General features: G+C 40.7%; 2 protein-coding genes across 3 annotated transcripts in view; both read right to left on the bottom strand.

Moving 5' to 3' along the window:
* EMB2411 (DNA replication helicase) overlaps positions 1-4,083 on the bottom strand; it is a 30,536-nt gene extending 26,453 nt beyond the window's left edge. The window contains exons 1-10 of one of the 2 annotated variants that reach the window (XR_015183138.1): positions 3,631-4,083; positions 3,344-3,511; positions 3,033-3,266; positions 2,660-2,722; positions 2,324-2,518; positions 2,033-2,086; positions 1,831-1,892; positions 622-754; positions 351-461; positions 130-226 (exon numbers count right to left, since the gene is read on the bottom strand). Coding sequence is in view for 1 of the 2 variants with exons in the window: in XM_086459655.1 (XP_086315781.1) it covers positions 130-226; positions 351-461; positions 622-754; positions 1,831-1,892; positions 2,033-2,086; positions 2,324-2,518; positions 2,660-2,722; positions 3,033-3,266; positions 3,344-3,511; positions 3,631-3,966 (1,453 nt within the window). In the remaining variant the exon portion in view is untranslated. The remainder of the gene's footprint in view (positions 1-129; positions 227-350; positions 462-621; positions 755-1,830; positions 1,893-2,032; positions 2,087-2,323; positions 2,519-2,659; positions 2,723-3,032; positions 3,267-3,343; positions 3,512-3,630) is intronic. The other variant, XM_086459655.1, reaches the window with a different exon arrangement.
* Positions 4,084-15,197: 11,114 nt separating this feature from the next.
* LOC147391444 (uncharacterized) lies at positions 15,198-16,292 on the bottom strand. The gene has a single exon (XM_086459067.1). It carries the CDS (start codon positions 16,290-16,292, stop codon positions 15,198-15,200), a length of 1,095 nt encoding a protein of 364 aa, XP_086315193.1.
* Positions 16,293-22,566: the final 6,274 nt, after the last annotated feature.

Here is a 22,566-nt window from a genome sequence, read left to right as displayed (position 1 = left end):
GAACGATAAACAATACAATTTAATCGAAGGATGGCCAATGAAACGTAGATTAGTATTAAGTGGTTTCACTATTAATCCTAAACAATATTACATGCAACAAAAGGCGAATATAGCACAAAAGATGTCCACCTCCACATGCATACATGCTCTCAATGTTTTTCCGAAGCACTACTCTTGCATACTCCTCCAAGAATTCTTTTGTAGGACACTCCCTAACCAGTCCGGCCTAAAAAAAATGACATTGTGCATGACATACATTATCAGGCACTCTCATTTATCTCTCTCGGGCAAAGGTAATACCAAGATGTGGCTGTTGAAGAAGGTATAAAGGTATCTTGAGACACCAAAACCTGAAAAATCTGATGAAGCAAGGTACCAATTAATGCTGCGGTTGAATACTCGTTGCACTTTAGCCTTTCATCCAGAACAGTTCTTCTTGGACAGCTAAAGCTAGCAGCAACCTGAAAGTGTTCTCAATTTGTTAAATGTCCATTAGCACCAAAAAAAATAAAAAATACAACCATCGCTTCAAAAATGTATAATAGATGCATAATGAACCAGCACCTAAATTTCAATGAAAATAATATTAATAAGCAACTGAGAGCAATATGTAATAATTACCCGTGTTCCAGACACCAGTATATCTGGATGAACAATGACTAGATTATTGCCATGATCAACAACACATCTTCCCTGGCTGTCGAATTCTCCGATCACATTTATAGTGTCACCAGGTCCAATGACGCTATAAAACCTACAAAATTGGAAACAATGGGTAAGCAGAGAACCTCGTGGTGATCAATGCCAACATTCGGTGTTGGTGTACCTTATAATTATTCTAACTCCTAGGATAACCAAATGCTAGAGTTTACTCAAGACGTATTGTCAATTCCCAATACTCCAACTACAGCAACTCTTCCTTCCAAACAGGCCCTTCCATTCTCCATTTTCTTCTCTACTTCCTTTTTTTTTTTTTTTTGGTGCTGCAACAACCTTTAGTTTTACATAATTTAAGTTGCAACAGAAATTGTAAAAAATACATAATACATATTTTTTTTTATTGCAGTTTCAACATCAAAAACATCCATCTTCTTTTCTTCGTATTTGTACGTTTCATACTATTGTTTACACAAAAATAAATTGTGTGCATGTAAGGTTCACCCCTTACGACTCAAGGCATTCGCCAGAGAAATGCTTTACCTCAGACCTCAACGTCGAAACACTATTACATATACTCCAACAGCAACCATTACAAAATAATCCACCAAGTTAAGAATAGAAGGAATATCAGATACAAGTGATTTCATGATAGAGGGTATAAATTCAGGACCTAATCATAGAATAGTCATTTATTTAGAAGAAAAAAATCTGAAGACAAAAGTTGTATATCTTCTCAGATTACCTATTTTACTTGGAAAAAAGTGAAGGTGAATCAGGGAGACTTCCAGTTACTCAAAAGATCAAGAAATCAAACCTCTAGGATAATGGGGTATTGAACGATTAGACAACATTTTAAAAAGCCTAACCGGTCATAAAAACATTTTAGAAAGCCTTCCAGAAAATTAATATTGCTAAACAAAGTTTAGAATCAGCAATGTTAATTAAAATGTTTTCAGTGCTGTGAGGTAGAAATCAAGGGAAATTTCCAGCAACGACAGGTACCACTGACAATGGATTCCAGAAAGAGAAAACAATGAAAGGAATGATAAAAACTAGAAGCCATGCAACCATGAGGGAAGAACACGAGACAAACAATTAATAGAACCACATTTGAAAACAAGCATCCAGGAAAGTGGTGAGAAACCAAGCAAGAGCAACCAATTTACTTACCACTCATCATGCAAATGCAAAGCTCGCTCTTGCCCACTTTGCTCATTCAGTAAGCGAAGAACCTACCAAATAATAATAATAATAATAATAATAATAATAATAATAATAAATAAATAAATAAATAAAAACATCTTCACTAATTTAACTATAGTATTCAAAAGCGTTGGACCAACTTTTTTCATGATTGAAGTTCGAGGAGTACCTTAAACGGGAATTCGACACTTGATGAATCAGCAATTCTATGTTTCTCAGACACCTACAGATGAGATGTGATGAAATATAATCAATCTCCTCAAAAAATTGAAGGTGTCAGCTTCCTAAGTTGTTTAAAGTCTGCGAGTGTCAATACCATGACCTGGGTTCAAAACCCACCTTCACCTACTAATGACTAAGCACTAACCACCTTGTTTATCAAAAAAGGGGGGAAAAATCCTCAAAATATCACAAATTGCTTTTATGGAATGATACAGTAAAACATAGAATGAAAGCAGACCTCCAATACAAGAAAATTTGGATCAGAAGAATGCCAATTGACCCTTTGCGGTGTTTTCACATTAGGATTTGATTCAACAGCCATGGCTTTACCCTTTGTATCTTGAATTCTGAATGAATATGTCTTCAACTTATCGGGCACTGTTTCTTCAACAGAAATTGCATCCTCCACTTGATCCAAAAGTTCAAGCAATGCCTAGAAGAACGAAGGGCAAAATTATTGGACAAGGTACATAATATGATAGCGTTTAACCACGAAAACCATCAGATGGGGTCATAAGACAAACCACTACAGGAAAGGACTAAAAAAGGAGAATATCTTAATGCACTTAGGAACCTTTCTATGTTGCCGTGAACCTGGTTGATCGAAAGCTCCTTTACACAGCATACCATTTGCAGGCTGTACATCAATAAGAACATTAAAGGCCAGAACAACTTATCAGATAGGCACTTTGGTAAATCATCCTTAAGCATAAAACATGGTTTAGAAAAACCATTGCTGAAATAACAGTCAATATATCCTATGTTACAATAGATATTATTAACTCTTATCCCCCTTATATCTGCAATTGTTTGTTTAAGAACCATTACAACCATTTTATTATGTTAATATCAATTTCTTACTTTTTCCTCATATAACATACCATCATCTTCATTAGCAATGCTGCACGCACGCAAGCACGCACACAACATGACAATACGATAATTACCTCATCAGGACAATACGATACAGAAGGTGGTGTCCGAAAAGGGCTCTGCTGACTAACTGAACCAGTATTGCTTAGACCATTCCCACTTCGATGGCCGCCATTGACCTCTGTCTCCTGACCTTCATCAACAGCTCTCAAAGATGCCCTTTTTGAGAAGACTAAAGATCTTTCATGGGGCTTGAGTGTCGGAGAAGATAGCCACTTCTCAAGCTTTCCCATCGAACAAGGAGAACTCTGCAACATTCATTGTTAAATTTCAACAATAGTAAATTAAATTAACTAATAACACAGAAAATTCACATAACAATTGCCTCTTTTTGGGAACAAGGAAGAAAATTCAAAGCATTCAGCTTCGAAGTATCTGCCAAGACTCGAATCATATCGGGCAAACGCTTCGAGACAGCCTGGAGTCGCTCATTAACTGGAGAAATCCTCCATGTCACCTCATCGCCTCCATCATCCTGGCTCTGCTTTATCAACTATCACAAATAATCCAAAATAAATGAATAAAAGTCAAAACTTTTTCAATCATTAAGTGTAACAGATCGACTCCTCTACAAAAACAAATAATTCGAAAGAAAAATTAATAATATCTAACCATTCCAGGAGAGAATTTAAACCGCTTGAAGGACACCGACTTCGAAATTTCTGGTGAGACCTCGGATAGATTGTCTTCGGCAGCAATGGGGGAAGCAGAGGTGGTGGCGATGGTCGGGAGATTTGAAGGAGGTGTGCTTTGAGAAGGGTTTTTTGGATCGGAGGTTTGGGATTTCTGCACATTTTTAGGGTTTTGAGAATTTGAGGAAGCATTAGCAGCGTTTTGAGTGTGGCGTTCGAAGAAATGTTGGATTCCGAACTTTGAAGGTTGGGATAGGTTCTGGTTTTGATTCGATTTTTTGGTAGAAGATGAACCAGATTTCTTCCTTGGAGCCATTGAAATCTAGGGTTTTGAATCCATGGTTTCTGTGTTTCGATTTATTATTTGCAGAGAGAGAGAGAGATTAAAAAGGGCATTTCCCGCCCAAACAAATGAATCCTGTCTTTTGGAGGGAGAGACGGAGAGTTACTACTGACTTTATGTACATACTCCCCACATTTTGATCAATATTGGAAATACCACCCTATTTTGGTCAATATTAGATACCACCCTGTTTTTTCAAAGTGACGACACGCCCCCTTAACTTAAGTTTTGCCTAAAATTCAAAAATTAACATGAAATGACGGAAATGACCTTGTCTTCAACCTCAACTCCTCTCGACAAAATTCCATTTTTCCAAAATCTTTTCAAAGATTTTAACCAAAAAAGCTTTGATTTTTCTCTCAAAGATCCATCACCTTCAATCTTCAAACCTAAAAGACCAAAAGTCCTTTATCATGATTTTGAACCTTAAGATTCTACTCATTCAACTTTCAGAACCAGATAAAAATTTTAAGAAGTAAAAAAGATGATGGATTTATGGATAAAAATCAAGGATTTTCTAAAAGTAATTGACAACAAATTGAAGAAGAGGAAATAGATTAGATTAAAATAATTTATCTAAGAGTTTGATGAAGATAACCGATTTTCGGACAAGTTAATAATCATATAGGTTAGAGGTTGAAATAACTTAAATACATTGATTTGAAGGTTGACGAAGATAAAATCTTGTGCTTTTGAAGACTGTAAATTCTTTTACCCTCGTGTTGAAGATGAGGGAATTTTGGTGATTTGGTTTATTCTCTTAGAGAAAACTTAGGTCAAGGGAGATATGTCATCTGAAAACACTTGGGGTATCTTTGACCCCCACATAAATTCGTGTCAATAATAAATGATTGGAAATTTTATTGACACACCAACCAACTCTAAGAGCCCTCCAATTGTTATGGGTACCTCTAAAAATCCAAAAATTGTTGTGGGCATATCTCTCATTCACCACCTATTCTAATGACTCAAGCCAGGAGAAGAAGAAGAAAACAAAGAGGGGGAGAGAAATCAGCAAAGGAGGGGAGGAGAAGAAGAAGAAGAAAATAGAGAGGGAGAGAGAGAGATTGGAGAAGAAGAAAAAGAAAAAAAAACTAAGAGGGAGAGGAAGATCGAAAGAGGAGAAGGAGAAGGAAAAAAAAAAGACAAGGGAGTGCCCCAAAATAAAAAAAAAATTGTTTTTTTTTTCAATTTAGCTAACCCTCAGATATTTTTGACGTGTCAATATAATTTCTCATAAAGTGTTAAAAGTTATAAGGAGAAAAAATAACAATTTTTCCCCGACCGTAAGTGCAAACAGGTAGAAGTATTAGGGAATGCTACAAACATTATTAATGTGATAGTTCGAATAATAGATTTGTTTCCACATGAAAACAGTCCGAATTTGATCTCGATAAGACTCACTATGAAGAAAATAACTCTCATCAACGTCCCAAATCCAGTTAACGACCCCAAGACCATGACCAAGGGACATCTTCATTGTCAACAAGGAATTTTCAACTTCCCACCTTCACCAACAAAGTTTGAGAAGATAAATATATATAACGAGAGAAGCTCATAAAACAAGTTCTATTGTAACTGTAGGATCAACATCGGCATTACATGTAAGTTTCATCACTAGGCTTTGTTGGCTTAGCACGACAAACGACGTTATTATTCATTTCTAAGAGGCTATCAATGGATTTTTCATGAGCAAATGTTGCCATTCTCTTTTATTTATTTGTTCTGATTATTTTTTTCCCACTCCCTTCAAAAATAATGAGATTCTCTTATTCCTTTTCACAAAGATCAATCTGTATGATATAAAAATAATTGAAAAAAATGATCAGCTAGTCCTCACATAAATTTCACATAATTTGAAGCTCCAAAATAACAAGCACTTGGAATAGCAAATATGGCATTGTAAGCTAAAAGAAAAATGTGCCTACATTACAAGTTGCATTCTTAATAAAGCCAGAGGTGAATCTGTCATTCAATTGCAAGCAATTGAAATTTCACTCCTGAAGATTAGGCTCACTTCATAGCATTTTTTAACATGTCTTGATGCTAAATCTTGGTTTGACTGGACATGCATACAAGATTTTACCCTACTTATTCTCTACCTCCTTAGAAAGTCGAAAGCAATTTTTTCTTTTTCTTACGTTTAAATTTATTTAAAATATAATTTTTAATTAAAATTTAAAATAATATTTTTTTTTAATTATATTATTTACTCACGTCTCTTAGAGGAGCACAATTGTAAAGTAGTAAGTCTAGCCCTACTTAGTACGATTTCAAAGCTTAATGACTAAGGGTCGTTGAGTTCACCTTGTGGCATCCTAAAACTAAATAATATTTTTGATAATTATATTAGGTACCCACGTCATTGTTTTAAAACTCGGTTTGGCGACTTGTGTTGTCCATGCTAGCTACCGAGTCGTCTTGGATGAGTTTTCAGATATGTTTGAGACGTCTCGTTCAATAATGAGAAAAATAAACATGTGGTTTTAAATCTCATCTAAAAAATTGATTTGTCTGTCCATCTAGTCCATGCTTGATATCGAGACAACTCAAGCAATACATCTTGGTCTCGGATGAGTTTTGAAACCATGACCCACGTCTCTTGGAGGTGCCGGCTTGTAAAAGAGCAAAGCTACCCTTACTAACTTAGTAAGTTTTTAAATCTTACTATGGGTCGTTGAGCTCACCTTGTGGCATCCAAAAACATGATCTGATGCCCCAAGTATGTAGAGGGAAAAAAAAATCTATAAACTATGAAGATTTTTTTTTCCCGAAAAAACCTATTTTTACCGTTTAATTTCAATCTAAATTTGAAAGTTTAGTAGTTGTCCGTTTTTAAAACCTTGGAGCAAGCCCAAAATAATATATATATTACTAAGTTATTTTAATTTCTTGGATCTTAGTTTTTCCATGAAATCTAGAGCACCCTAGTGTTGGATTGCCAATTTGGTTGTCCATTTGAGCTCAATGAATCTTAATAAGATTTGAATACTTATAATACCTTCAGTTTTTTAAATCAAATACCATTATATTCACTCTCCTCTCAACATCTATTCTCTCTCTCCCACAAGCTTGGTTCAAACCAAAATTTTATTTATTAGTTTTTTTTTTTTTAAGTAATATTATATCATCATAAAAGAAATACGATATATTAAATGCCGAAAACAACAAAAGTAATTTTTGTAACACATACAAAATCCTTATTTAAGAATAATTATTCATTAATACAATTGAATTAGTTCGAATGACGATTGTACTCTTGGAGCGCAAATGAGGAAATTTCTTTCTATATAATGGATAATCTATTGTTTCATATGATAAGATTATTATAATTCTAATTTTTAAATTTCATTCTTTTAAATATATTAATCCACGTGCATTCTACGAGATAATTATAAAGGTATATTGAACAACAACATTTAAGTTTATGATTCATAACCATTAATAATGTAGAATTTAGTAGGCTTAACTCTTGAATGATGCTTCTTATGACTGGCAATTTTAGTGATTTACCTTGAGACCCTGATCTTTCTTTGGTGTTGCAATCTCCTTCTGAGGGAGAGCCTGCACCACAGAGCCTACGATGCCCAAGTTAGTTTTTAAGATAATCCCTTCCAAAGTTAAATGGCAGGAAAATTTCGCACCTTTTAATGTTAGTAGTGTGCCCTTTTATAGAGAATGGGATGGAATCCCCATTTAAGACGTTTACTGGTTCATCCCTTTCCCAATTTGGTAACTGAATTTCTATTTAGATTCTCTTTCCTTTTTTATCCTTGAATCATTCCAATAACAAGTATTACTAATTTTGCGCATAATCTCCTATAAATTAGATATTTTGTAGATGCTGGAATTGACTCTACACTTTTCCTCTCTCTTTGCTTGGGCGGACCTGCGAATTAGCCCACTCCAACGATCAAGTTAGACACTATGAGAGTTTATCAATCTTAATTTAGTTTAGAGAGAAGAAGAATTCGAACTTCTTTCTTACCCATGATCCTCTTCCTTTTATAACCATCCAACTTGATCGTTTTTTGTGCCATTCTTTGAAGTGACCCAGGGCAGTTAACCTACCTTCTGACACGTCAACTGCAGGAGTAGTTACAACTGCTCTGTCAATTCTGGGATAATCAGAGCAGATCTGACATGATGTGGATTGTTAGAGTTGTCAATCAATGGCACATCTGTCAGACTCGTCTTGCCGACCTACACTAACGCCTGATATCCACGGAGTACGCCATCCGTGCTACTTGATGGATTGGTGGTGCAGGTTCGGGCTGATGTCCGTGCATCCGAGGAGTCTAACCAAGTGGGCAAACATAACAGTCTATCCAAGCTTCAAGTTCATACTTCCGGGCTTCATTCGAGCCACATGTCCATATTTGAGAATTTCCCCCACAATACCCCATCTCGAGGGCTCGGGCGGATTGCTCAGGTGCTCGAGAAATTAAAAAAAATTATAAAGTTGACACGTGGCAAGCTCTCAGTGGGTCACAGCTAGGATTAATGATTTTACTGTGACGAATCGTTACTTAGCCCATTCGTTTTTCGAGGGCGATGGTCAGTAGGGCTGTTCTCGTAAGGCGTGTCCTGTCTGTTGGTTTTTACGGTGCAATTATGTTTAGCGTACACGTGGCACTCTGTGAATAACTTGATTCGCGTGCGATGGTCGAACGGTCATATCGGATCTCTTAGCATTTAATGCCCCATCATTACTTGCTTAAGAGATCCCAACCGTTGATTCTCCACACACATCTTGAGGCTCCTCTAGTCTATATATATCCCACTCATTTCTCATTTTTACTTTCACTTTCACTCACATTGCCGTTACTCTGCCCATCCGCTCTCTCGCGTCTTTTCTGCTTCCATTCGTGCCTCCACTTGTGCCTTCGCTGTGCCATTCAGTCAACTGCTACCCAGTGGCCTGAAGCTCCTGGTTTCCTTTGAAGAGAAGAAAAACAGCGAAAAGGTAACTTGGTCAAGGTCCTTCCCCTCTCCTCCGCCTTTGCCCCTTCTCTTCCTTTCTGTTTTTCTCTTATAAATGGCCAGGTGTCCCCAGCAGTGCCTCCACTTCTTGAGGGAAGTCTTATTCCCCCGTTCACCTTCCCCTGGACACTGTTCAGGATGCCTTTGGTGTCCCCAGTAGTGTGGGTCTGTTCTATGTGGACGAGACCCTTGTCCAGCGTTAATGCTCTCCAAGTACCACTGTGGTACACTGGGGTCAATTGAAGGCTGGCCTCCGAGTTCCCCTTAGCAGGCTAACTCAAGAGGTCCTGAACTTCTACAGGAGGCCTCCCCGCCAAATGAGCGGGAACTTCTTCCGTCTAATTCAGGCTTTCGAGCTAATGAATGACAGACTGGAAGAAGGTCTGCAACTCGGCCTGCCGGACATTAGGGCCCAATTCGCCCTCAAGAAGTGTCCGAACAGGCCGGTTTCTTCTATCTTTCCAAGAGGAGAAGGAAGTCGTCCTTGATCGAGCTTCCTGACTCGGACAAGGAGTGGTTTTTATTTCCGGTCCAATTGTCCGGTCAGTGGGAAAACGCTCCCGGGGATGAGCTTCCCCCTTGACGTACCACTCCTTCAACCCCCACGGTGAGTCTTATTTATTACTTCCCATCTTCCTTTCTAAAACCTGCATCTCTTTGCTTTCTAGAGTTTATGACTTACTGTTTGAATGTAATTGCAGGTCCGAGCAAGGATAAGTTTCCAGGAGAATGGTGGCAATCACCCATCTTCTGGTGAACCCCGACCTTCTTGACCAGGTCACCGCCCTTCTACCTCCAACAATCCGCCCATCCAACATGGCGCTCCAGTCCAAACGTCCTCCACCAATCCTAGGCTTCGACTCCGAGGAGGACGTTGCAGAGTTCCCCCCCACCCTACCCACTAGAACTCCCGGGGTGGGGCGTGCTGCCAGGGAAGAAAAAGAAGAGGAAGAAGAAGACCACCAACCTCTCCGCAAGAGGTTGAGGAGGGGGCCTCGCTCCCCGACCCCCGTGCTCCAATTGCCTCCTCCTCCTGTTGCCGAGGGGGCAAGCCAACCAGTCGAGGTATCTCAAGCATCCTCGGCTGGTTCAGTGTAGAGGGGAAATTTGCCCCCTTCTTCCCCCTGGGTGATACAACCCATGGTCAGGGGAAGGCCGGTATCGGACAAGGACTCAACCCTGTCCAATCCGGTGGTAACCAGGGCAATTTTTGAAGCATCTGCGCTACCGCAGGACACGGAGAAAACTCGTCGAAGTTTTGCTGGTGATTCGGCGAAGTTTTCTAATGACGCATTCCGGGCTCTGGTCGCGGTAAGTTTTTTTATTTTACTTTCCTTTTTACACTTGTAATTCTCTAACACTTTTTCTTTTTATTTCCAGGCGCAACATGCTGTGGCCAAGCTTGTTAAAGCACGTGACACTTCGACGCATGACCTCCATGTCGCGGAAGGTCACATTCTTCAGCTTGAGGCTGAAAGGGATGCGACTGTGGCCAATTCCTCAAAGCTCCAATCGAGCTTGGATAGCATACTATCCGAGCTGGAGCAGAGTAAAGATCGTTTGGCCTTGGCAGAGGGGAAGATCTCTTCGTTAGAAAAGCTGGTGAAGGCTAAGGAGGTGGAGCAAGAGAGGGCTCTACAGGATCAACTCAACTCCCTCCAAGCCCAGCTGGATTCTTCAGAGGAAGCCTAGGAGAAAGCCTGTAATAAGTTGAAGGAGAAGCTAAGAAAAGTTGAGGCTGCAACTAAGAAGCCAGAAGCTATACCTATTGCTATTCCCGAGCCGAATCTTGAAGCTTCTGCCGCACATGTCGAAGAACAAGCTCCCGATGATGCCGCGGCCATAGTAGAAGCGGATGCCTGATTCTTTTCTTTCTTTCTTTTGTAATAATTTTTGTACTTGTGAATTTCCTGAATGTAATTTTTCCATATTAATGAAATATTTGCACTTCCTGAACTGCTTGTGTCCCGCTTTATTTTACTTAGCTTTGTCGTCTTAAGCTTACTGTTAGTAACCCCGAAAACAATTAATACTGCTTTTATTTGAACCCATTCTTTAAATAAGCTCGACATTTTTTTTTGGGGGGGGAGGGAATGTCGAGGCTTTTCCTTAACTCATCTCCCCAGTTGTGCTTGGCTCTCGTGAAGTGCCCAGGCTTTGACTTGAATCAACTCTTCAGTTGGGCTTGGCTTCCGTGAAGGGCCAAGGTTTTGGCGTGAACTAACTCCTTAGTTGGGCTCGACTCCTGTTGAGGGGTCGAGGCTTTCCCTTAAACCAACTCCTCATTGGGCTTGGCTCTCGTGAAGGGCCAAGGCCTTAACCTGAACCAACTCCTCAGTTGAGCTCGGCTCCTATTGAGGGGCCGAGGCTTTCCCTTAAACCAACTCCTCAGTTGGGCTTAACTTCCGTGAAGAGTCAAAGCTTTGACCTGAACCAACTCCTCAGTTGGGCTTAACTTTCGTGAAGAGTCAAAGCTTTGACCTGAACCAACTCCTGAGTTGGGCTCGACTCCTGTTGAGGGGCCGAGGCTTTCCTTTAAACCAACTCCTCAATTGGGCTTGGCTCCCGTGAAGGGCCAAGGCTTTGACCTGAACCAACTCCTCAGTTGGGCTCGGCTCCTATTGGGGGGTCGAAGCTTTCCCTTAAACCAACTCCTTAGTTGGGCTTGGCTCCCGTGAAGGGCCAAGGCTTTGATCTGGACAGTTAGGCGTAGATGCAGGTAACTTTTTATTGATAATATCTCTTTAGGTTGAATACATTCTATGGTGACAGAATTACATCTCCTGTTGATGTTTTTAAATAGTATGCACCAGATTCTCCGACTTTGTTGACGATGTAAGGTCCTTCCCAATTAACCCCGAGCTCTCCACTGTTAGTTTCCTTCGTGTTGGAGAATACCTTTCGAAGTACCAAGTCGCCGACTTTGAATTCCCTACGACGGACCTTCCAATCATAAGACCTCTTTAGCACTTGCTGGTATCGTGCCAATCTCTCTATAACCCTTTCTCGTGTCTCGTCCAACCAATCCAAATTTCGAGCTACCATTCATCATTCAAATTAGTTTCGACCACTTGTATTCTGGTAGTGGGGACCTAAATTTCGGTCGGGATGACGGCTTCAGTCCCGTAGGCCAATGCGAACGGAGTGAACCCTGTTGCCCTCTTGGCTGTAGTCCGGTAAGCCCATAGGACACTGTGCAACTTGTCCACCCATCTTCCTTTATGCTCAGCCAATTTCTTTTTTAAGTTTTCGAGGATTGTCTTGTTGGATGCTTCCGCCTGCCCGTTGCCTTGCGGATACCTCAGGGATGACTGGAGCGATCGGATCCCGTACTCCTTGTAGTATGATTGCATACGGTTACCCTTGAATTGTGTTTCGTTGTCGGAGATCAGTGCATAGGGGATTCCGAAACGCGTTATAATATGCTCCCAAGTGAACTTGATGACCTCATCCTCCCTAATTCGAGTGAGCGGAACAGCTTCGACCCATTTAGTAAAGTAATCTGTAGCTACTAGGATGAAGAGCTTACCCCTTTTTTCCCGAGGTAGAGGTTCGACAATGTCCATCCCCTATATAGATAATGGCCAGGGTGAGTTCATAAGGTGGAGCTCACTGGCTGGCTGTAGATGCATGAGGGCATGTTTTTGGCATTTATCGCATGTCCTTACGTATTTTTTGCAATCTTCTTACATCCTTGGTCAAAAATAGCCCTGGTTGATTACCTTATTGGCGAGTGATCGTCCTCCCGAATGGTTGCCACAGATCTCCTCATGAATTTCCGCCATTATGAGCTCGGATTCCACCTTATTAAGGCATTTCAGAAGTGGTCCCCCAAACGACATTCTATAAAGTTCTCCTTCAACGAGTGTATATTTATCAACCTGCCGTAGCATCTTTCTTGCCTCCATCTTGTCCCGTGGCAACACCTTTGAGTGTAGATACTGCGTGTATTCTTCCATCCATCCCAAGGTTCGTTCTATCTGTGCGCATTCTCCTTCATCGTAATCAATGCTTACTTTAGGCAAGTATTCTACCAGTAAAGCCCGACTTTCTGTTTCCCTTAGCATTGAAGCAATGTATGCCAACGAGTCTACATGCATGTTTTCATCCCTTGGTATCTGACATATCTTTACTTGGTCGAATCTTTCAATTTCTCGATTTACCGCGATTAGATATTTCGCCATACGTCGTCCATTACTTCGAATTTACCATTGCACTGATTCGCTATGAGTTGCGAATCAGTGCATAACGTAATTTGGCCAACTTTCAGCTCGTTTGACATTTTCAGCCCATTGATAACTGCCTCTTACTCAGCCTTATTGTTTGATGCCCCATATCCGAGCTTGATTATCTTCTCAAGTCTGTCGTTGCTCGGTGTTACTAGCATTATTCCAACTCCTGAGTTGGAATAATTTGACGAGCCATCGACGAACATCCTCCAACTTGCATGCTTGTCCCACAATTCTGTTTCTTCCACCATCTCTTCCCCTTCTTCCAATTATTCCCAATTTGGATCTTCGACTGGGAAATTAGCGAGGAAATCCGCTAGCACTTGCCCTTTTAGTGTTGTTCGTGATTCAAACTGCAAGTCGTATTCTTCGAGAATCACCGCCCATCTTGCCATCCTCCGGGATTTTTCTGACCTGTGCATCATTTCTTTTAATGGGTATTTGTCATAACTCGGATACGGTGTGAGAGGAAATAAGGCATGAGCTTGTGTGCTGAGTAGACGAGCGATAGTCCCACTTTCTCTGTCTTCGTGTACCTTGTTTCTGATGGACCTAATGTTTTGCTGACGTAGTAAATAGGGTACTCCTGCCCCAAGTCGACTTTGAAAAGAACCGAGCTCACAGACGATGAGCTGGTTGCCAGATAAATCATTAACTCCTCCCCCTCCTATGGAGAGCTAAGGATCGGTGATTGCCCTAAGTACTTCTTCAGGTTGTTAAACACCATTTCACATTCTGTGCTCCAGGTGAAGTTCTTTTCCTTTTGCAACAACTTGAATAGTGGGCGGCATCTGTCGGATACTCGGGAAATAAACTTATTCAACGCTGCTACTCTTCCCGCCAGCTTTTGCACCTATTTTTGATTACTAGGGCTCGGTATTTCTACGATAGCCCGGATTTGATCTGGGTTGGCTTTGATGCCTCTTATGGTGATAATGTGCCCAAGGAATTTCCCAGAAGAAATTGCGAATACGCATTTTTTCAGATTCAGCTTCATTTGAAAACTCCTCAACCAGTCAAAAGTCTGTTTGAGGTCTGCCAAATGGTCTTCTGTTTTCCTGCTTTTTACTAACAAGTCATCGATGTACACCTCCACAGTCTTCCCGATCAACCCCTCGAACATCCTTGTCACGAGTCTCTAGTAAGTGGCCCCAATGTTCCTCAAGCCGAACGACATGACCTTAAAGCTGAACAGTCCTTGCTTGGTGATGAACGACGTTCTCTCATGATCCTCTGCTGCTAAAGGGATATGGTTATAACCGGAGTATCCGTCCATGAATGACATTCTCTCATGCCCGACCGTAGCATCGACCAATTTATCGATCTTTGGCAGGGGGAAATTATCCTTTGGATACGCCTTATTGAGATTCGTGAAGTCAATGCATACTCTTACCCTTCCGTCTTTCTTCGGCACTGCAACTATATTGGCTATCCATTCTGGGTAATCTACTTTCATGATGAATCCAGCCTTTAATAACTTCTCGATTTCCTCATTTACTCCTGTCTTAAACGGGGTGATAGTCTCCTTGACTTCTGCCAAACAGGTCGGAATTCCTTGTTGATGTTTAGTCTGTGGCACGCAACCGAAGGGTCTATTCTTGGCATATCCTCGAACGATCATGCGAACACATCCTTGTTTTCCCTTAGTAGCTGGACTAATGCTACTTTCTTCTCCTGCAACATTGTGAGGCCGATACTAACCAGCTGATCACCGTTATCTCTGAGGTCTACCGTCTCAACTTCCTCAATTGTTGTCATCCGTTCCTGTTGTGGCTCCTTCTGTAATTACTATGACGTTTCTCCTTCGACAGGTGACTCCTTCCTCTTCTTCTGAGGAATGCCCTCGGCTCCCCGTCCTTGCTTCAAGGTTAGGTGAAAACACCGTTGCGCCATCTCCTGGTCACCTCTGATCTCCATTACCCCTTCCTTGCCCGGGAATCGAATTACCTGGTGATAAGTTGAGGAGACTGCTCTCATTTCATGTATCCATCCTCACCCAAGGATTGCGTTATAGGTTGAGTCCGCCTCTAACACCACAAATCTTGTCATCACCACTTTTGATCCCGTTGTGATCGAGAGTGTGATTTGTCCCACCGAGCTGTTGGGAGCCCCATTGAACCCATAAACTAGGGTTTGGGTTGGTTCCAAACTATCTGAAATCCCCATCCTTCTTGTTGTGCTTAAGAAAAGAATATCCACTTTACTTCCCAAGTCCACCAGTATTCTACGGAGCTCGACGTTCCCAACTGGGAGTGCGATCACGAGTGCGTCCTGGTGGGGCATCACCGTTCCCCTCAGGTCGTCCTCCATAAAAGCTATCACCCGTGCATCCGCTCCATTGCCTGTCGTCTCATCAACCCGTGCCCCCGATGTTACTTGGTTGATACCACCCATACGTCGGATCCTTTTTACTCTCTCCCGAATTATCTGTTTAGACGGTCTTCCTGCCCCCAGCATTCCCGTGATGGTATGCATTATCCTGCGCTCCTCCGGCTCGCGGCGTCCCCCCTTTTCCGACCATTGAGGTCTGAGCTTCCGTTCTCCTCCTTCGGGGATCTCCCTTCTTATCTCTCTTCTCGACGAGACATACCTTTTGAGCTTCCCCGCTTCGACCATATCCTGGATGATATGGTGTAGCCTATAACGATTCTCGGTGGGGTGATCCTCAGCCTCATGATACTCGCAGTACGATTTTTTGGGTTTCCCCTTATACCCCCGAGGTGGTTGAATGAAACTGGGGTCGCTCTTTATATGCCTCAGTATTACAGACAATTTTTCATTGAGTGGTGTGTACACCCGACCTCTCTTCCATCTCAACTGCTCATTCGATTCTCTCCGCCTTTTCTTGCTTCCTTCCCCTCCGAGCTGGGTCGATGCTTTTGGTGTTTCATTCCCTCCCTCGCTATTGGCCACTGTTTGAGCGCTCCGCCTCTTACCCTTCACAGACTCCTCCACGAGAATGTACTTCTCCACCTTTGAATACAAGTCTTCCAAACGGGTTGGGTCAAATTTGATCAATGACTCGTGTAACCGAGTTCTCAGAATGACTGCCGCAATGTACGCAACACAAGCGGTCGCCTCGTCCATGCCTTCTACATTTAACACCTTCGTTCGGAAACGAGTTACGAAAGATCGGATACTCTCCCCGACCTCCTGTCGAAGATTGAACAAAGTGTTAACTTCGACCTTCTTCTTTCATAGATTGACGAACTGGCTGACGAATGTAAAATCGCCTCAACCCGTTTTCCACCAAATTATGGATAAGGGTCCGATTTATTCAATGGGGACTTTTAGGGAGTAAGGAGTCGCCACCTAGTTTAGGTCTAGGAACCAAAAATAACTCCAAAATGGATCGGGTCGGTCCACAGATCAGAGAATTGGGTAAAGGGTCAGATTACGGGTTTCGGAAGGTGTTAGGCACCGAACCCGCCCGATCGAGATGATCGGTCTCTACTACGATCCAAACTATCCTACGATCAACGGGTAAAGATTAAAGTCAAGCTTACGGTCCAATCATCATCACCATCATCCTCAAATTATATTGAGTGTGCTAAACGAATCTCAAGGCCAATATTCCCCAAATATCATATAATTTCTTGAATTTCGCATAGAGATGGAAATATTTGGAAAAAGCCTTAATTCCGGTCTATGCTTCAACGTCTACGTGGCACCATTTCAATTACAAATCAAAATATGTGAAGATTTTCCAAATCGGCAAAACTAGGAATTTGTGAAAACTTCCTAAAGTAGAAAATTGAGAATATGAAACTTTTAATTTGGAAATTCATGAAATTTCCAAATTAGAAATTTCCTAAATTGAGATATCAGAATTAGAAATTTGAAAAAGGGGTTTTCCAAATTAGAAAATTATCAAAATTGGGTTTCCCAAATTAGCAATTTACAAATATCAACTTTCCAAAAATAGAAAATCATGATCTTAGGAAAATCACCAAATCAAAGAAAAATCCATAAATCCCCAAAGTTAGCAAGTTGTGAATTTTCAAGAATCTGTTTTTGCCACGTGAACACAAATCTGCGAGTCGACTCATTGACCACATTTTGAAAAATAAAATAAGTTTCCATACTCCGATGTCCACCTAAATCAGTGAGTCAACTCAATGTCTATTTTATGAAAAAATTCGACTCTAAACTCTCAACGTGCATAGAAATTAGTGAGTTGGCCACATTACGAGTTAACGAATCAACAATCCACACATATATGAAAGTCATGATCACGTGGAATTAATTACCAATATGTAACATCTCAAAAACTAATACTCCATGAAATCCTTCTCAATTAGATGCAAACTAATCACAAGATCACATGCAATACGTATTGAGATTCATATCAAAGTACCAACACTAAGTCGACTCATCATAACAAAACATCCAGTTCACTTATTTTATGAAAGTTCAATATTGAACCTAAGAGAAAACAACACCTACATTAAAATTCAGCCTCAACACATACTCAAAATTCTTTACCAATCATTCGGCATCGAAAAAAAATTTAGAGCAGGTACACATCAATTTAAAATTCAGCATATAATCGAATTCACCTTGGATTTTTAAAAAAAAATAGAATTGGGAACCTATTTAATCCAATTTGGATTCGACTTCAATCCTTGCAAAACTGATATGAAGCAATTATTATGAAAAGAGACACAAAGAATTACCTGCTACTAAGTCGTGCCAAAGAAGCATAGGAAGTAAAAAATCTGAGCGGTAATAATCCAAACACGATGAACGGATTGTTGTCGATTGCTGCGATTCCTTCAGGAAAACTCAGTTGCTTCTGTGAGAAAGTCGAAGACTGATAGGGTGCTAATAGTGAGAGGGGTCTAGATGAGGGTGAATGGAATTGAAATAAATCTGTGGAGGGAGCTCGACTGCTGCATTAACGCTTAAAGGAAGATGACTATGGAAGTTTGTAACGAGGTGGGTATTGGCGATGGTAGAATATGAGTGAGAATTAAAGATGGAGTGAATGTAGAGGGCTGGTTTTAATGGTGAAGAGGTAGGGCTGCTGCGTGGGGCCTGACAGAGTTGCAGCAAGGGCTGCAATGGAATGGTGACTTGGACGTTACAGTAAAGACTGCAATGGAGTGGGGTTGAGCGATGTTGCTGTGCAGAGAGAGGAAGAGAACAAATTAAGGAGAGAACAGAGAGATAGAGGAGGACGTTTCAGCATCAAGGACATTAGAGAGACTCCTGAATCTTTCTTCCTTCCTTCCTTTTCCTTTGTTGCTGTCCAAGAGGACGTGAGGGAGAGAAGAGGGAGATGGGGGCAAGAAGAAGACGTCCAGCCAGCAGAGAATGCAAAGAGAGAGAGAGAGAATCCTTCCAAGGACGTTCTAGCCAAAACGAAGAGAAGAAGTAGAAGAAGAAGATAGGATTGGATGAAACAGCAAGTTGCTGTATTTTACAGCAATGGAAAGAAGCAGCAAGTTGCTGATTTTTTGCAGCAATGGAGAGAAGGCATTCTATTATTGTAACAGCACTGCTGTGCTTCAAGTTCAGCCCAAGAACATTGATAGAGAGAGAGAGAGCCGAGAGTCCTCAGCCAAAACGAGGAGAAGGAGAAAATCACCGACGTCCCCCCTTCAAGAGAGAAGACGTCTTCTCTTTAATAGAGACCACCTTTCTATTTTCGTTTTTTTTTTCTTCTTTCTAATTCTTTTACTTTTCTTTTTTCTCTTTACACGTCATTTCCTTCTTTTATTTCTTACCTTTTTTGGGAGAATGGTGGTAGGGAAATCCCATGCTACTCTCATTACAATAATCATCCGCCATCGGGTTGTGATTGGTCGATTTTGATTATTTTGATTTGAGTCTTATGGATCAATTTTTTGTTTGAAAAATTTTTATCGATTAATTTTAGTATTAATTTAATTGGTTGATTCAATTTTAATCCGATTTGTTGGTTGTGTTTTGATTTTGATTTGATTAGTTGTTCGATTTTAATTTGAAATGTTTAGTTATTTAATTTTAATTGTTTTTTTATTTTTATTTTAATTTTAATTGTTTAATAGTTTAATTTTAAATTTAAGTTTTATTTGTTTAATGGTTTAATTTTAACTGTTTAATTGTTGGATTGTTTGATTTTTAATTATTCGATTGTTTAGATTTTGAATTAGATTTTAATTATTTAATTATGAATTAAATTATAAGTTTTAATTGTTTAATTTTAAATTTGAGTCTGAATTATTTGGAATTATTTTATTTGAATTGTTTAATTTTTTATTTGAATTTTATTTTTTTAGTTTAAATTTGATTTTTAATTAGGTTTGATTCTTGTTACATTTTCCTAAGGATCGGAATCTCTAAGTTGAATTTGGAGGTTGAGGGGCATTTCGGTCATTTTTATGATTTTTCTTAAATTTCTCTGTTTTCGTCGGTTTGGATCCCGTTAGACTCGAAATCATGTTCTGAGTGCAACGGAGGCACTTTCGAAGTCTTTCGGAGGTCCGAAATTTACGAAAGGTATCTTCGTCATTTTGCCGATTTTTACGAGTTTTTACGAATTTTAACGTGAGGTTTCTTTTAGTTACAACGTGATTATTTCTATGTTTCATAGTCGTATTTTTCTAGTGTAGCGAGGTCTCTAGATTATCGAACTGTGTAGCAAACCTAAGCGTACGTGCTTGCTAAATCGGGTGTAACGTGTAGCGATCCTAAGCGTGCGTAAACTTCTATGTCGAGTCGTAATGAGTGGGAGAGACGAAAAGATTGGAAATGGGAGGAAACAGGGATAGTACTCAGAGGCCTTCGAGTTCTTTGCACTCATCATTAGGAATCCACAGCAACTAGGTGACGGATCGCCAGGTCAGGCGGATGCAAAAATGGGGTGTCTACAGAATGTCTCCTCTAGTTCGAAAAAGTTAATGATTGACCCAGTTGGCAATGCCTGGAACCACGTCATGGCCCCGTGCCTCAACGTTGAGGGGAATAACTTGCAGAGCAATGAGTCGTCATTCTGGTACAGCACCATTTGGCTCCTGTAGTGAAGGATGTGGTCCATGAGGTCCCTTGTTCCGTCATAAGTTTCAAACTTCGGTGCATGGAACGCTCTCGGGGGTTCCGAACTCATTATCATCGGTGAGAACGGTGTCCTCTTGAGCTCTCGGATTGCATTATGCACCTTTTGTAGGGTCCTTCCCACGTGCAAGTTCCTCGTCCCTCCGCCTTAGCATTTCCTCTACTTCCTTCCTTGTCATTAGGTCCTTGACTTCTGTGCTTCTCTGCTGTATTTTTACTGTCGCTGAATCTTCAGTCCAATCTGTCTCTGTCCGCGTTGTTCGGACAGTATGATCCTTGTTCTACTCTGTACCTGGGCTTTCTTTGATTTCCGCGCGCTCGCCCAGTTTTTGCCTGAGTTCCTCATTCTCCCTTCTTATATTCGTTATTTCATCATTCTACTTCTTCAAACCCCTGCGCATTTCCTTCCCCATATCTGTGAGTAAGTTGTACATTGCAAGCATGGGGTCTAGCGCGTTTGAAGATGAATCTGCTGGTAAGGGATTTGATGGCTCTCCGCATGTTTCGCCTCTAGCTCTTCCCATTTTGATCGTTTTTCTCCTTGTAAGTTTCCCACAAACGGCGCCAAATTGTAGATGCTGGAATTGGCTCTACACTTTTCCTCTCTTTTTGCTCGGACGGACTTGCGAGAGAGTTTATCAATCTTAATTTAGTTTAGAGAGAAGAAGAATTCGAACATATTTCTTACCCATGATCCTCTTCCTTTTATAAGCATCCAACTTAATCGTTTTCTGTGCCATTCTTTGAAGTGACCCAGGGCAGTTAGCCTACCTTCTGACACGTCAACTGCAGGAGTAGTTGCAACTGCTCTGTCAATTCTGGGATAATAAGAACTGATCTGACATGATGTGGGTTGTTAGAGCTGTCAATCAATGGCACATCTGTCAGACTCGTCTTGCCGACCTACATTGACGCCTGATATCCACGGAGTACGCCATCCATGCTACTTGATGGATTGGTGGTGCAGGTTCGGGATGATGTCCGTGCATCCGAGGAGTCTAACCAAGTGGGCAAACATAGTAGTCTATCCGAGCTTCAAGTTCATACTTCCGGGCTTCATTCGAGCCACGTGTCCATATTTGAGAATTTCCCCCACACTTAACTCTTGAATGATGCTTCTTATGACAGGCAATTTTAGTGATTTACCTTGAGATATGTGAATTATACCCTGATCTTTATTTGGTGTTGCAATCTCCTTCTAAGGGAGAGCTCGCACCACAGAGCCTACGATGCCCAAGTTAGTTTTTAAGATAATCTCTTCCAAAGTTAAATGGAAGGAAAATTTCACACCTTTTAATGTTAGTAGTGTGCCCTTTTATAGAGAATGGGATGGAATCCCCCTTTAAGACGTTTACTGGTTCATCCCTTTCCCAATTTGGTAACTGAATTTCTATTTAGATTCTCTTTCCTTTTTGATCCTTGAATCATTCCACTAACAAGTATTACTAATATTTCGCATAATCTCCTATAAATTAGAGATTCGTAAGCGCAACACGATGTTAAAGCAAGACCCCGACCTTTTTCCTTGAGGCTCTGTTCCTCTCCTTTCCAAGCTTTAGATCCCATTTAGGCTCGGTAAAATATGTACCTCGACCTTACTTTTTCATAAAGGTGCCACATGTTGTTATCCCGAGGTTTGCAGATTTATCCCTCCACAATGCTCTTAGAAGTTTGTATGTATGTAATACAAGCTTCTGAGAACTTTTCCTTTAATTATTTGGAAGCCTTTTTGAAGCTCGATACTCCTCAATATCGAACTCTCTTTTTCCGTTCCTTCCTAATCTTCTGACCTTATGAAGATCGATTCTACCTTTGGCACATGTCATCTTCTAGCTCGGTCACCTGACACACTTCTCTTAATTTCGTTTGTCGATTTACGGGCTCCCAAGGCAAGCATTCAAAGCTTGGCCACGTGTTGCTTCGTCACTGGCCCGCCCCCATACTTCACCTAACATACCGTGTGGGATTCGCACGGTCCGACGTTTTGTCTTCCAAGCTGATGGCTCATTAAACCTTGTTCCATACGTGGAACTTCCCTATTGGAAGGGCTCAATAGTAGCCTCATTTTTTTGTTTGTAATGATGCACAGTGATTGAGGCTTAAAATGAATTAAATTTTATCCAAAATACGAGTGATTCGAATTTGATTTAGAGGGTTTGGTTCTTTCAAGTATATTTGAATTAAAATATGGGTCGGATATGGGATGATGCCCTTTTACTCGAGTCGGATACGGATCTATCCCTATATTCGCCTATATCTGAATGATATATTATTTGTTTATGTTATATTTTTTTATTTTTAAGTTATATTTCATCAACCAACA

The sequence above is a fragment of the Akebia trifoliata genome, chromosome 11, assembly GCF_017979445.1.
Source record: "Akebia trifoliata isolate Shusen 1 chromosome 11, ASM1797944v1, whole genome shotgun sequence".
In the NCBI taxonomy this organism is placed as follows: domain Eukaryota; kingdom Viridiplantae; phylum Streptophyta; class Magnoliopsida; order Ranunculales; family Lardizabalaceae; genus Akebia; species Akebia trifoliata.
The sequence above is the reverse complement of the archived record's forward strand: the minus strand, read 5'-3'. Positions and strand labels throughout refer to the sequence as shown.

What these genes read in the sequence shown, in the direction of transcription:
- LOC147391444 (XM_086459067.1), bottom strand. Translation starts at nt 16,292, where the DNA reads ATGGACGAGGCGACCGCTTGTGTTGCGTACATTGCGGCAGTCATTCTG.